This window comes from Eulemur rufifrons, chromosome 6 (assembly GCF_041146395.1).
Source record: "Eulemur rufifrons isolate Redbay chromosome 6, OSU_ERuf_1, whole genome shotgun sequence".
Taxonomy (NCBI): domain Eukaryota; kingdom Metazoa; phylum Chordata; class Mammalia; order Primates; family Lemuridae; genus Eulemur; species Eulemur rufifrons.
In genome coordinates this window covers 27435511-27452021 of record NC_090988.1, presented here as the reverse complement: position 1 = coordinate 27452021, position 16511 = coordinate 27435511, and the positions used below count along the sequence as shown (strand labels likewise).

General features: G+C 38.0%; 1 protein-coding gene across 1 annotated transcript; it reads right to left on the bottom strand.

The window, feature by feature from the left end:
* Window positions 1-2397: 2397 nt before the first annotated feature.
* MSANTD4 (Myb/SANT DNA binding domain containing 4 with coiled-coils) lies at window positions 2398-15786 on the bottom strand. The gene is made up of 3 exons (XM_069468989.1): window positions 15726-15786; window positions 3947-4566; window positions 2398-3587 (listed from the first exon to the last, which is right to left on the bottom strand). The coding sequence occupies exons 2-3, from the start codon at window positions 4406-4408 to the stop codon at window positions 3012-3014; spliced, it is 1038 nt and encodes a 345-aa protein (XP_069325090.1). The 5' UTR covers window positions 4409-4566; window positions 15726-15786; the 3' UTR covers window positions 2398-3011.
* Between the last annotated feature and the right edge of the window lie 725 nt (window positions 15787-16511).

Below are 16511 nucleotides of genomic sequence, written 5' to 3'. Positions count from 1 at the left end.
GACAAATGCTTAATCAGATAGGCTACCAGAACCACTGGTATAATCAGGAGTATCCCAGGCAAACCAGGTGGAGGTGTGGTAGATTGATTGCAAAAATGGCCACAATTCCTCACCCCTCTCTGTATCTCTATCGTTTACAAAACAACTTCACAGCTCCTCCTATCAGCAGGTAGACTCTATTCCCCACCCTTGAGTCTGATCTGGCCCTGTGATTAGTTTTGGCTAATACAGTGTGGCAGAAATGTGATGAGGTGCTAGTTCTGAGACTAGGCTTCAAGACACCTTGGGCACCTGTGCTTTCTCTCCTTGACTCTTGCCATCCCTATTAGAACAAGCCTAAACTAGCCTGGCTAGAGGATCAAACCCCACAGGGAGAGCTCAGCCCCACCACCCACCTCCCTCAACCAATATCCAGGCTAATCCCAGAAGCTGCACCACCCAGCCAACCTGATACTGACCTTGAGAACCCAGCCAAGATCAAAACCATTCAGCTAAGTTCAGCCTAATTTTCTCTAAATTTAATCATGAGCAAAATAAATGGTTGGTGCTTCCAAGCCACCAAATTTGGGATTTGTTTGTAAAGCAGCAATAGCTAACAGACATGACTCACTCTGAGTGTGCCTACCACCTTAAAAATGCAGCAACATTGTTTTCTAGTGGAGTGAACCGACCTAACCCACCTGCACCTGGGGCAGGATTAAGAAACTCAAGGCTCTTGAACCAAAGCCCTGGAAGATAGTATGCTTTTTTTCTCACTTCCAGAAACTTAGGAGTACCCTACCCAAAATTAATTATTGTCTATGTTCATGCGTTCCCTAGGAAATTAAAATCTACTGATCTCAAATCCAACATTAATAATATCTTTCATTTAAGAACCATTTTATAGTTTATATACTTTACGTATACCATTTTCTTTTAAGAAAAAAATTATTGTACTCAGGCAGAGCAGGTATCACTATGCCCATTTTACAAATGAGGAAATCAAGTTGAAGGGCAAATTAAATGACCTTTTCACAAGTACCAAATGGCAAAGCTACAGTATTTATAACTACACCTACAAACTCACTACTCCTTAGAGCTCTTATACTAAAATCTTGGGTAGATACTGGTATAGAATTTTTCAGGTATGTAAGTTAATTAAATCAATGAGGCGCTTTTCCTTTCTTATACAGATGGAGATAACATGACTTAGTTCAAGGGTTGTGGTGAGGAGCAAATAAAATAACATATGTAACACACATAGCTCAAGACCTAGTACAAATGTTAGGCTCCTGCCTCACTGACAATGACAGGGCTCTCTCTCAAGCTAGATAACCTCTAGCCTTAGAACACCAAGCATCACCTGAAATGACAAATTTTCAGATAGCACAGGCAAGTTTATTTCTAAGGTAGAAGCATTTATTTCAGATGTAGAAAAATAACACTATTTTAGTCAGGGTAAGTAGGCAGAAGTGTATTTTTTCCTTGCATACCCATACTCAATGTCAACATACGGTTTCAAGCCATTCTTAAATTAACAAGGAACAAAGGCAGAATCAAGGTAGTATCAGTCAACAGAAGAGATATATTAAAGCTACATATTAGCCCTGGAAATCAGAAAACAAAGTGATCTTGTGCAGTGATTCTCAACTTGAGTGTGCATCAGAATCACTTGGATTGTGGAAAAAGCACCTTCAGGGAACTGAAAAAAACTAGGTTAAGCAAGCCATTGGGCTCAGAATACATACCAGACAGACTAAAGATACACACTTCGTTCCTCAGGGAGAGGAGATCAGCCATTTACTCATTATGTGACTTCTCTGAGCTTCAGACCCAGGAATAATAGATACTACTCTCGAGAATTATCCTACAGATTAGGTCAGATAGCATGTGATCAGTGCTTCTTCCCCCACTCCACAACAGTTACTAGCTTTATTTCAACATTATAATTATTATTTGATACAGAGAACATTCTCCCCCACCCCCTACTCCCAAATAACTGCTATTATTTATTTTAAAAGTCAAACAACTGCTCACTGGGTTCAAGCTCATAGACTACTGATATCATTTTTATACTGGTACCATTTTTACTAGCTTCAACCATTCACTAACAAAAGATTTCAAGACATGGTTGAAATGATAATTTTTATATCCAAACTAAGACAATGATCCAAAGTAAAGGAACTAAAGCTGCAAAATTGTGTCTTGCTTCTAAAGCATCAATAGCTAGATGAATGACCCATTTTAGAAACTCTGGTGTTCCCTGTATTGTTTTCTGAATCTCGGAAGGCTATTTATAAATGGCAAGATGGGAATAAAATACCTATAATCTCATTACTTCCTATATTCAATATACTACATGGTAACATTTAATAGTTAAAGTTTTTGGCCATTTAAGTACCTACCCACATAAATATTTGAGGTTTTAATATTCTAAAACTATAAAACACAGCTATAGAGGTGCACAGTTAGGCTAGGATAGGTATTCTCAACCTCAGCACTAATGAGACATTTTGGGTTGGATAATTCTTTACTTTGTGTGTGTCTGGGGTGGGGGGAGGGGGTGTCCTGTGCATCGAAGGATATTTAGCAGCATCCCTGGCCTTTAGACACTAAATGCTAGTAGCAACCTGCCCCCTAACCCCAGTTTTGACAATGAAAAATGTCTCCCGACATTGCCAAATGTCTTCTGGAGGCCAAAATCACCCCTGGTTGAGAACCTCTGGGCTAGAATTTTATATAGGCATAATTGTAAACCCTGGGTGCACAGACTATACAAGACTCTATGTAATATTACCAATAGAAAGAGTCCAGCACAAGTTCCTGCTATACTGTTTCTGCTAGGGCACAGAGTTTTCATATGATATACTACCTAAGCATACAGCTACCCACATGTAACTTTTTCTTATTGAAAACACTGATATTAGACAAGAAAATAAAAACTACAGCTAATCCAGCAACCATTTTCATATCACCTGGTATAAGAAAAACCTACAGTTTACAAATATCTGCTAAATGGAGCCCTAGAAAAATCACTGCAAGTGTCCTTCCTTCTGAATTCGAAGTCTTTCTTTCTCTACTTGCAAACGTTCCTTTTCAATCTGCAGCTTCTCGGATTCAAACTTCAAAAACTGCAGCCTATCTTTTTCCAGTTGCAAGCGTTCTCGCTCAAGTTTTAACTTCTCTGTTTCTATGTCCTGTGGTTGAAGCAGGGACTTTTCCCCTTGACCAAGTTCGTTTTCCAAAGATGGTTTCTCTGAATTCACTATCTGTAACCTCAGCTTCTCTCTTTCAATCTGCAGCCGCTCCTTCTCCAGCTGAAGCCGCTCATGCTCCATGTCTAAATGCCGCAGCCGCTCCTTCTCAATCTGCAGGCGTTCCTTTTCTACCTGCAGTCTTTCGGCCTCAATATCCAGGCGTCGTTTTTCCAACTCTAGTTTCTGTTTCTCTATGTTGACAAGCAAATGGGGTTCATCATAGGCAGATCTAGATGGTGTTGAGTTAAGAGTAAAAAACTCATCAATGTGGGGGAAATCAGGAAGTTCATTTTCCCTCCTGGAATCTGGTATGACTGATGACAACATTTCTTCTTCCTCCTCAATCTCAAACTAAGAGAAAAAAGAAAAGCAATTTTCAGTTATTCACTTCTACTTCATCGTTGTCAATCTGTCTAAATATTTCTTAAAAGCTTTCTGAGTTGTCTGAGTATACAAAACCATTTCATTTGAATTTTGAAAATCATCTACATTGAATTACCTGATGTCACTAATACATACAGTTGAGGTCATTATGTTTAGGTGGGAAGAAAGGTATTACTGATGTAAAGAGAAAAAAAATGGAATGACCTTATTATTTACTATTTTTAAGTAAACTTGAAAATCTGGGAACTCCTTAAACATTCCTGAACTATAAACTTCCACACCAGAATTGAAAAAGAAAAAAAGAGAGTACACAGGCTAATACTTACTTCAGGACTCTGGGGATCCCTTTCTTCCTCTTCTACTTTGACCTCGGTTAAGGATCCACCTGCATCCCTGAAATCTGCCACATTTTGCCAGTCAAAATTTGCATCGTTTCGGAACCCTATCTTTTCATCTATCTCTTCAGTGAGAGAGTCATCTAAATCAGAGGAGGGAAGGGGAAAGCCGGAACCAACTAACTTAATGTTGGCCTTCATCCTCTTTCTCTTCATAAGTGCTCTCCAGTCAAGGTACCTTCTTTTCACTTCCGTCCCTGTCCTCTGCTCTCCTTCTCCTACGGCATTCACACACTGCGCAATCTCCTCCCAAGCCATTCGTTTCATCACGTTAATTGTTGTGTTGAGCTGCTTAGAAAAAATGACTTCTTTCCTTTTCGTAATTTCTTTCAAAAGGGTCTGAGTCTCTTGAACGCTAAAATTGCTTTTCCTTTTTCTTTTCAGCTGCTTCATTTTTTTAACTTAGATGCAGTTCTTATAGTAAGAGAAGATGTGAAAGGAATTTGAGGAATGCTGCAAAACACAGAAACCAAGGACAATTCCTTGTTGGCACGTAGTTCAAATCACTGAGTTTTCCATTCATCTAGTAGCAGAGGCAGGCTGGGTAATTCCTAAAGGGGCAAAAAGTATAATCAATCTGCAACTTCTATAATATACATCAACCCAATGAGCTAAATAATTTTAAAAAGAAAAAACCATCCTCTATATGGCTCAAAATTGTCTAGTTCTCTTGCCCAGCACCACCACAGTCCCAACTTACCATCTTCTCTCACCCAGGTTGCTGCAATGGCTCCTCCCCAGTTGCCAGTATTCACTCTTGACCCACTCCCTACTTCTCCAGCTCCTTCTCCCACTAATTCACCCTCTTTCTGCCAACTACACTGGCTTTCTTTCACTCACCTATTCCTGTCAAGCTCTTTCCCTGTTCAGGGCCTTTGTCCACACTGTTCCCTCTACGTAGAAAATGGATTGCTCTTTTCTTGGCCTATGTAATTCCTCTCCATCCTTCAGCTTGCAGATTAAGCATCCGTTTCTCAGTGAAGCTTTTCCTAACAAGTCAAATTACTCTAGCACAAAGTCTATAGTACTTTCCCTAGTCCAAATTTTATACTTGTACTAACATATAGCTCAGAGCCTCTCTCTCCCCGACTTTACTACAAGTTTCATGAAAGCAGAGATGTTTCCGCCCACCATCATTTCCCCAGAGCCTAGCAGTTTCTGGCACATGGCAGGCACACCATAAATATACTTTGAATGAATGCATGAGTGGATTTGCCAAAATGATCATCAGTTTGAAATACTGAAAAGAAAAAAATAAATGTAGACACTGTAGAATAATTTTAAAAGAAAAATGAAAGGCTGAGCTGCAAAATCAACAAAACCCAGAAACTAATGTGAGACAATGTAATCTGATTGAAGAAATGACAACTACCTGTATTTTACTACTTCACAAATTAAAATTTATTTTGAGGTTAAACCAATATAGAAACTCTAAACTTGGAATAAAATTTTCTGAAACAATGAAAATATTGTAGGGGTAAAACAAAATTAAAAGAGTAACAGTAAAAAAAAACAAACAGGGATTTCCCCCAGCCACCCTACCTAATTAATCAGTTAAAAGAAAAAGAAAACCAATTAAAACAAAAATATTTTGAATTCCTAAACCTTTTGAACACCAGCGCACACTTCATGGTTTGCCATTGTAATTCTATCCCTTGACAACTACTCTCCCTCAAATCACTTAAATAAAAACCTCTAACACCAAAAAAAAAAAAAAAAAAAAACAAACCCCCAAAAACAAAACAAAAAAATCCAGGCTGGATGGTGCATTTGTTTCTAATCAATGGTTTTACTTATTTGCCTTTCTTTGGAGAATCTCTCACCAGTACTTTGTACTTTTCTGGGCCACTTGGTAGAGTTGAAGATCATGACATAGGCAAGTAACTATACTTGGAGATTCCATGAAATAAATTTAAAAATATTCATGTGGCAGTATTTTAATATAAATTCTGAGTGGGAAAAATCCTCTTGTAAGCATTTCTTTATTTCTTTTTGATGCAAGAGAGAATATTTCTCCAATTCCAGACAATTCTCATGCTGTCAGATCATCAAAGAGGGTGTACTTAAAACTTGTTAGAAAGGTAAATTCAGGCTACATCTCAGACCAACTGAATTGAAACTTTAGGGCTACGACCTAACAATATTTGTTGCAATAAGCCTTTCAGATGGTTCTAGTGCAGCTAAAGCTTGAGAACCTCTGCGCTAGACTCACACCAGTAAAATAAATGCTTTGCACATTTGACTCTTTCACCCATCTTGATTTCAAAGCTAACACAAATGCATCTGACTGGTAGAATCTAAAGCACATCTAAAATCCTCACTGCAGTGGCTCTGGGAAATGTAGTTCTTCTGCTTGCTAGCCTTTGCACTATGGGAAAGTATATTAGGAGGTTGAAACAGATGTTAAGTAAGTCAGGGACTTGATTTTCTCCTAAAGGCATAAAATGAGGTCATCTACCAAAAAAGTCCCAGTGCCTTGCATAGCATATCATAGTGCTTTATAAATGTTGGTTCAACTGAGGGAAAAAGTGCGACAGAGGTCAGAAAAGCACTTTTACTTGGAAAAGAGATTTTAAAAATATAAAACAGGAAACAAGGGCTCAAAAGAAGTAAGGGTTACCCACCCAGACCATGTTCTCTGACTTCAAATTCACTCACTGATCACAGCTACAAGGCTGACTTTACAAAATGAGAATATGGGACGAGATTGCTAAGGTCTCCTCCAGCTCTCTCATTGTACAACCATAAACTTTTCCTGTCAATATGAAGAAAAAATATCAAATATTTATTAAGTTCCATGTCTTGTCACTGAAGCCCCTCCACAGCATTTGATGAGAGATGCCAGCCTTTCTATTTATAAAACAAGATCCAGAGAGGTTAATTTGCACACAACATAGCTAAATGACAAGACTTATATCCAGTTGCCTTCATCTCTCATCTACTTCAACTTTATTAGCAGCCTGTGATAGCTAAATCTTAGAAATATGTTGCTAAGGTAAGTTTTGAGATGCAATTTAGTAAGAGATTTTCAAAAGTAGATTCTTATCTATGTGGAAGGTCCAGATAAAATCCTGTATGTAGGCAGAAAACTTCCTCAAAGTTTCAACCAGGTATGTTTCCTCTCTCATGTGTTGGAAGTAAATTTAAAATAGAGACAAGGCCTGAAGAATCCCTGAGCAGACAAAGCTAGTTAGGCCCCAAAAGTGACCTTATTTTCCTTGCTTCATTTGTAAACATAAGCAAAACTTAATTTGGCCTATTTTCTGTAAATGTCTATATTAAGAAATAAATGAAACTTAAGGCTAGCCAATCAGAAGCCACCCACTAACTTACATAACCAGAGACATTCCAGCAGGACAGACCAAATAAGGCAACCTTGTAACCGTAACCAACCAAATATTTGCTTTGCTTTACTTTAATGTTAACCCTACCCAAGCCTTCCCCTTGTATTCCCTCTGCAGAGCCCCCCAAATCACTTCTGGGTTGGAGCTGCCTAATTCATGAATCATTGTTTGCACAAATAAACTCTTTAAAATTTTATTGTGCCTCAGTTTACCTTTCAACTATGGTTTCTTCTCAAATACTTTAATGTCTGCCAATTTAAAATTTTTGTTAGTGTGAGAAATATTTCTTTAGTAATTCACAATAAAAATAGTGTCTTCTACTGAGGCAAAAATATAGGAATTAAGCAAGGCCAAATTTAAACAGAAAACTCACAAAAGTCTTTCCTATCACTGTTTGAGGCTTTTCTCTTTTAGACTGAAAAGTGGATGCTAATTCCTTATTTTTAAACTTTAATAACAAAACATTTTTTATTGCCATTGCACTAAACTTTTAAGCAGTTTCCTTTCCAAACTCCCAGTAATCTTTGTTCAGCTGACTTTGTATGTATCTAATGACAACACTAAAAATATGCCCACCATGGCATCTTGTTGTTTCTAATCACTCATGTGGAACAACCATCTCCTGAACTGCCACTTGCTGCTGAAATGGAGGTCAGAGAGAACTAAAAATCCCGAACAGCAGAAAATAAATTCTCAAATCACTGTCATTTTCACACACTCACAAATAAGGGTAGAATATGCAAAAATAAAATAAAAGATTGCACACAAACTATTTCTAAAGTAGACTAGTAGACTTTCAAAATTTCTCAAGAGACATTTAATGATAAAATTCAAATCCACTAAATTAGAATGTGTAATCAGTGGCAGCACTCTTGATATTGTCCTAGGGATATACTGCCCTAATAAATATAAGCCTTTTGTCACTAGAATATAAGCAAAGGCATTTCACAAATTAAAACATCATCAAAACAGACAGTGTGTGCAGTGGTTATGAGCAGATTCTGGAATCAGACTGCCTGGGTTAAATCCTGGCTCTACCACTTCCAAGTTGCGTGGTCTTACTTAACCTCCCAATGTGCAATTTCATTTGTAAAATGATGATGATAACATTGCTTCACAGAGATACTACAGGATTAAAAGATTTACTGAAATACAAAGAACAGTTCCTGACACAAATGAAACATTATTAAGTGTTTGCTACCTCCAAGGAAAAAATCTTTAAATAATTTTGACAAAAGGAAACAGAAAGGTCACAAAATTAGAATTGTTCCAGTTCTTAGGTTGAGTGCTAGGCCCACGGGTCTTTATGACTAACATACAAACTACATTAGGGGTGTGTTGCAGCCTGACTGGGAGAGCTCTCCAGAGTCAACTGTGCACATCTTCTTCCAATTTTACAGTCAGCAATGTCCCGGTGGGAGCTAAAAACTTGGCCAAGATGGCAGTACTTATACTACAGACTTGACAAAGGCTACAAATTAGGATTTTTTTTTTTTGAGTTCTAATAAACCATTAAGGAGCCAGTTCATTAGAATACTACAGCTATACTATTATATTTCTGCAGATATCAAATATAACCTAATAAATAAAATTAAGAAAATGGAACATTTCAGCATTTGATCCCAAGTCAGTTTGGTAAACATTCTAGAATGCTTATAATTTTAGAGGATCAAATTTAATTAGCATTCTGGCCTAACATTCCTTGATAATTCAATTATCCAATAGAGTGGGCTAGTATTCAGCTTTCCTCTACAGGAGACTGAAAATATTCATGAAGTACCATGTTTATAAGCCACAATAAAAAGAACTGATACAAACTGATTTATCACTAAACCAGCCCCAATATGCTTCTTCTTAGTACTCTATGTTGCAGTCAAATCTAGTCTTCTGGGAATCTTCCAACCATCCGCTCAACCACAGAGCTGTGTACAAGAGGGACACAGATTTCAGATCTGTAAGGAGAGCCCCAAACAACCATCCATGTCTCAATTTCAGCTGAATTATATTTCTCTCTACTTTGGTTAGTCCATTTCCATTTCTTCTCATGTAGTAATGCCTTTTCTCCTCTTTGGATAACCTAGCCTTTAATACCCTTAAATTATCCTAAATGACAATTTAGGAATTACTGAAGTCAAAACTTGGCTTTTTCCTTCTTTTACCATTTGCTGCACTTCTGAGGATCTTGGACGGTAGTCCACCTGCTCCAAAGACAGTATCTTCAATATATGGCATTGTGCCTAACAAATAGGTAAAAAGTCAAACTTAAAATAAGGTGCTCAGGTGATGAAAAAAAGATAAAAAGAGAAATAAAAAATAATTCAAGGCAGGGAAGCCAGTAAAACTGAAATTTCCATAAGCACACAAAGCACATATGCTTATGAGAAAAAGGCAGCCCAACTCAATATAGGCCAGAAGCAGTTTATAAGACTAAGTAAAGACATCAGATAAACTACCCACCCTATAACCACACCACAGAACGTAACAGTTAACAGTTATACAAAACTCTGAAGAAAAAATGTTCACCCAACAGGCTATATTTCTACTTAAGCAGTACTGACTGGTGATAAGCAGATTATCAAAGATATTCTGAAAAAACAGAATTGGCAGATTAGATGTCCTTAAAAATAGGACAGAGTCAAAGTTATAACAAATTCCGTATTAGATTAAACGCCTACAATGTGATAAGGATGAATTTTGTTTACAAAAGATACAGAATGTTTCATGGTATTTACACAACTTTTTGAACCATTTAAAAACCACTATCATGTTTAACGCAAAAGCATGTTAAAAATACAAATATTCACCAACAGGGGACTGGATAAATAAACCATACTAGGTCACATAATGGAATATATGCCATATATATCATACTAGAGTATGATTCTATCTCACCACATCATCCCTGTATAAATAATATAGTTAATCCAAGCCAACAAAATTGGGAAGGGAAATGAGTGTGTATGTCTATGTGTGCACATGTATTCACAGATCAACTTAGAAACTGACAGACACAGAACATGCTATGTTCTACAACAGGCTCACTAACTCTATCTACCATCAATCACTAGCTCTAAGGATGACATGTACAGTCATTTCTGTTTCAGCCATGTGGCTGTTAGCACATAGCACATTTGTTTTATTTTACTTTGAGGTGATTAACATTATATTAAAAATCTACTTATGAGGGATTTTTATTATAGAAAACTACATTTTTTTAAAGTCCTATGACTCTACAACTCACAAATCTGTTGATTTTTTAAAAAAGAATACACATGTTTATAAAACCTAAATAAAAGTACAAAATGAAGTGAAATGCTACCACCAACATAATATTCACAATTTCTTAGAAATTCTTTCCAGAAAAATCATGTTTATGGTAACATATAAGTATTTATGGACACATAAAACATATATTACATGAATACATACCAATTCCACTCACATAAGTTAATGGAACTTAAGTTAAAAAGCAGTGACTGTTGAAAATAATAAAGAGATAAAATTATAAAAATCAAAAGAATTAAAAACAGAAAATGACATAAAGACAAATGATTCTAATGGACAAATGAGACAAAGCTGGGATCATGAATACAAAAACTTACCAGCCTCTACAATGAAAAAGAAGAGATGAGAAAAATTATGAAATTGAAAAAAATTGTGAAGCTATTGCTAGAGCACTGTCTCTAAAACTGTACCATGTATATGAATCACTTGAGGATCTTGTTAAAATGCAGATTCGGATTCAGTAGGTCTGGGATGGGACCAGGATTCTGCATTTCTGACAAACTCCCAAATAATATTAATGCTGCTGGTCCCTGGACCACACCTTGAGTAGCAACAGTCTAGACTAGAGCAGCACTGTCCAACAGAAATATGTGATACACACATGTAATTTAAAATTTCCCAGTGGTCATAGTATAATACAAACAAAACAAAGGTGAAATTAATTTTAACATTTTATTTGACCCTACATACTATATATTCAATATATTATCACTTTAATATGTAATCAATGTAAAATTAATGGTAGATTTTCATTCTTGTTTTTTCCACTAAGTTTAAAATACAGTGTGTATTTTATAATTATAGCACATCTCATTTTGTATTAGCCACATTTCAAGAATTTAATAGCAATGTGCCTAGTAGCTAACATACCAGACCATGCAGATTTACAGCACATAAGGATTTTTAAAAATCACCTAAGGAGCTTTTAAAAAATACCTATAACCAGTCCTCATCTTTGAACAATTAAAACAATCTTTGCAATAGGGCTAGGCATTGGGAGTTTAAAAGCTCTTCAAGTGATTCCCATTTGAAACCAGGATTAAGAAGCACCCTGCTAGAGAGTTAAGTGTTACTTGCACAAATATGTACAGAAAGACAAGGTGGAGTACAAATGCTATAGCTAAGATATTCCTTTCAGAGATCATTAAAGACTTCATCTGTCACAAAAGTCTTAAAATATACACAAAGCTGGTTTATTTTTGGAAATATATGTCCAATAGGATGTTATGCCAGATACAAGAATATGCCTAGTTGTAAGGACCAACTCATACTTCTATTTGTTGAAAATACATCAAAGGAATAAAAGCTAAGTCAATTTAGACTTAAGAAGAAATGGCCTGCTCACTTTTGAGAACCAAACTTTCTCCTAAGCAGAATGTCTTTATACAGCTACCCATATCTTCATCTTAAAGAATTAAGACTGAATTAGGAGTATAAATCAGAAACATCCATTATTAAATTGAGTAATTAAGACACACTGCTTCATTCAACAAATATGTACTTGGGTGTTTAAAACCTTTCAAAGGCTTTACATGGCAATTAAGAGGTAGGTTTACTCTTTGCTCTTCTCTCTTCCTATTATAAACCCTATCTGAAGCCCTACCTTTATATCTTCACACTTACCTTTTCCAGTCTTATTCGTCACCTCCAACAACTCCTAAACTACTTTCCCAAACCACTTTCCCTACCCACCCTCTCCAACAAACATGTGCATACAAGTAGGTGCATAAACAAAGCAGCAGTAATTCTGAAATTCCCCTATATTCTAGATCAGCACTGTTCAATAGAAATATGAGAGCCCTATATACAATTTTAAGTCCTCTAGTAGCCACATTAAAAAAGAAACAGGTAAAAATGAGTATTTTATTTAACCCCATATATGCAAAATGTTATCATTTCAATATAAAAATTATTGAGATACTTTACATTCTTTTTTCATACTAAGTCTTCAAAATCCAGGGGGTATCTTACAGTTGACATTTTTACATCTCAATTTGGACTAGCCGCTCTTCAAGTGCTCAATAGTAACATGTGGCTACTGGCTACTGAACTAGATGGCACAGCTCTAGCTGTCATAATCCCTGCCCTAGGACTATCACACATGTATTTCTCTAGTCCATCTTCCCAAGTCCTGTGGTGTCTGCCCTTTGTCAGGCCAATGCCTACTCATCCTTCAACACTCAGTTTAAACACCTCCTGCTTCAGGACATCTTTGCTGTCCGTATTCATCTAAGTTCGATGTCCTTGCTACATGCTTCCACTATCAGGCTGTTTAATAATCACTTATTTTATATTAGGAGCAATAAGGGATGAAAGATGAATATATTATTCCTGTTATCAAATAATTTACAACGTAGTAAAACTTGTAAAACACAGATGCATAAAAAAATGTACATGAAAAAACTGTAAACTAAAGGCTGTGAATACAGACTACCTAGGTTTGTATGCCAATTCCATCACTTATTAGCTCTGTGATGGCAAGCAAATTACTTAACCTCTTAAACTTGTTTCTTCATTTAGAAATGGTAATAATATTATACTAATAATGTTTTGAGGCTTTAAAAAGATAATCCAATTAAGAAGCTTAGGATGCCTAAGATATAGTAAGCCCACAAATGTTTGCTATTATCCAGTACCTAGTACAGTATCCGGACATATTAGGCAAGTATTTCTTTACTGGATGAACAATGTAAACATATGAAAAATACAACAAAGAAGTCCTAACAGAATAGCCTGGATATTCAGCAGAAGCAGAAATCTTTGACAAGATCAAGGAGGGTTTTGAGAAGGAATTAGTATTTGATTTGGGTCTTATAAAACAAGTTAATGAAGGGCAGAAATAAAGGGAGAAGTACCAGGAATTAACCTAGAAAAGAAGGTTGGGGCCAAATGTTACACATCATTAATGCTAAGACAATATTTTTTGCTAAAAAATGTACTGGAAGGGCCGGGCGTGGTGGCTCACGCCTGTAATCCTAGCACTCTGGGAGGCCGAGGTGGGCGGATCACTCAAGGTCAGGAGTTCGAGACCAGCCTGAGCAAGAGCGAGACCCCATCTCTACTAAAAATAGAAAGAAATTATATGGACAGCTAAAAATATATATAGAAAAAATTAGCCGGGCATGGTGGCTCATGCCTGTAGTCCCAGCTACTCGGGAGGCTGAGACAGGAGGATCGCTTGAGCTCAGGAGTTTGAGGTTGCTGTGAGCTAGGCTGACGCCACGGCACTCACTCTAGCCTGGGCAACAGAGTGAGACTCTGTCTCAAAAAAAAAAAAAAAAAAAAAATGTACTGGAAGGGACAAATGTATCTGTGAAAGTTCATATATTTTTGAAGTTCAAACAGATTACCCTTTATATGGAGGCATTGTCACTGTAATAATATATAAGCTATAATATATAATGAAATATAAGTATATAATAAAACAATTACTTAAGTTGTCAAGAGCAGATATCCAGATATGAAGTGTTTATGCCGATATCCACCATCAGATGTTGCTGCCCTTAGAATCTGAGATTTAGTAATTGGAATGTTGTAAATTTATTGGTACATGGCAGAAATAGCAGCCCTTTTTAACCTACCACTGAGTAAATACATTTTTTAAATTTGGCAGCAGTTGTTGCTATTTGCATGGCCCATTTTTCCCCAACAATTCCTAACTCCATACCTGTAGCTTACAAAGTGGCATCCCTTTGTCTCTAACTGATCTATGCTGAGCTGATGAACTATTTCATTGGTACAATGGACTTTAATACATTTTTAACTTTAGTGAAATTGATATTGAAATGCACCTTAGATTTTCAGTCTTGGCTTAACTGTGTGAAAACTTTCGACTACAATTTTGATGTTTTCTGATTAAGTGCAAGAAAGCGTTAGCATCGATGCATCTTGACTTGTTGAAATATGGTAGCTATGCTTACAGGGATAAAAGCCATTTCTAGAAATGTTTGTCTTTCTGTTCTTTCCTTTGTATTTTGGTACACATGTAACAGAAGCTTGGGTTTTCTGCCATCCATTCCCCAATAATTTCCTCAAAAAATTCCTGTTAAGCTCCTACTATGTGTCAGACACTATTCTTGCTGCTGGGGACATAACCCGTCATAAAATGTGAAAAGATGCCATTTTAGATACCAAATGTTATCCGTTTTATATTGGTTGTACTTCCTGTCTTTACAGGAAGGAATTCAATAGTTGCAACCTCTAAAACTTATAGACTTTTTTGTGGCAAATTACACAGAACAGCCATTTTCCTGAAATCTCAGCTCACAATCATTCTTTACTGGTGGGAAATAGGAATGATATGTAGTTCACCTAAGTAATCCTTGTGAAGATGATGTACCGCCAATGGCATATTATAACCGGGTAACTTTTTACAAGGACTAACACTAGAATGAAGTTTCTAGAGATACTTCATGATAAGACAATTAAGAGGTCTGAGAAAAGGCAGAGGATAAATCCTGGGTCAAAAAAATTCGACAGTAAATTCATTAAGTAGTTCAAGAAGAAAGGCATCACAAATCCACAAACTTCCCTCCACCCCCATCCAAATCTTTTCGTTAGTATGGCTATCCCCTCCCCTATATTCTTATGAGATTCACGTCCCTGCAGAATAGGATGCTCGTCTCAAAAACTTGTAGGAGGTAAATAACTGAAGTTTACTTAACGGTCCCCTGTTATCAAGGTACCTTTCACCTCCTCCCTGCTGTCTCCTTAGAAGTAGCCCCTGGGAAGAATCAAGGAAGACTGGAGGCCACCCTGGAGCAGGGGCGCGCACCCGACTCAGCTACAACGATGCCGCTGCACCTGGTAGGAGTCCTGGTGGGAGTCGGGACAACCTGGAAGGAGATTTCTCTCTTTAGATATTAAACGAGAGTCCTGAATGAGTGCCCAGAAACTTCTGCAGCCTTGTTTCAGCGGCTTGGGCCCTCACTAGCTCCCCCGGTCAGGCGACAGCCGCGCGTAGTACTTATCCCAAGAGTGTAGTCCCGCTACGCTGCAAAGGCATGGCCACCACCCTCAGCGGTAGGGCGGCCGCCTACCGCTGACCCTTCCGGGACCCTCCCCGCTGAGAGGGCACCCACCGTCCTTGGAACCACGGATCCCCGGGCTGCCTGCTCCGGCTCAAAACCGCGCACCTGCGACCCCAACGGCACCTCTGCAAGATCGCCCCTAAGGGGAGTAGAAAAAAAGATGCTTCGTTGATCCCCCGCCCACCGACTTTGCCCGCCCATCTCCCGCCACCCATTGGGTAGTATGGCCGCCGCTCATTTTCTGCAGCTCATCCATTGGCCCAAAAGGTATTGCTATTCTGGCCGAGAGCCCGTCCCAGGCCTGGGCTCACAATGGGACTCGAGTCCCAAACCGGTTCCGGGTTAGTGCCCTGGAGTCCCGCCCCCTCGTACTTTGCCTCCCGCTCTGCGCTCAGTCTTTGGCGCGTGGCTCTGTCAGTCAAGTGGGCTCTAGGAAAAGATTGGCTCCTAGCGATCTGCTTGCTGCGTTGTTCTGACTGATTCGACACCGGACGCTACATCTCCAAACTCTACTCTTGTCGTTGACCTTCACCTGTTAAAAGGGCAGAGAACAAGTAGGCGTTTCGTAGCATCACCTGGAGTAGAAACTCAACCAGCTGTGACCTACTTTGTCCTCAACCATTCCTCTGAGACTGCCCTTGCCAAAGGTCACCGGTGACTTCCTTATGGCTAAATCTGGGAGTCACTTCTCAGTCCTTATCGTTCTTCTCAAAACACATTTGACCTGACCATTTCTTCAGTGTTATTCCTGATACGTGCTTCTCCTGGTTTTCCTCCCTCTCAGTCCTCTTTGTCCCTTTTTGCAGTTGCCTCTTTTCTCTGCCACCTCAAGTTCAA

Coding starts and splice junctions, on each gene's coding strand:
- MSANTD4 (XM_069468989.1), bottom strand. CDS start 4,408: ATGAAGCAGCTGAAAAGAAAAAGGAAAAGCAATTTTAGCGTTCAAGAG. Junction 3,588..3,946: donor GGGATCCCCAGAGTCCTGAA/GTAAGTATTAGC, acceptor TTTTTCTCTTAG/TTTGAGATTGAGGAGGAAGA.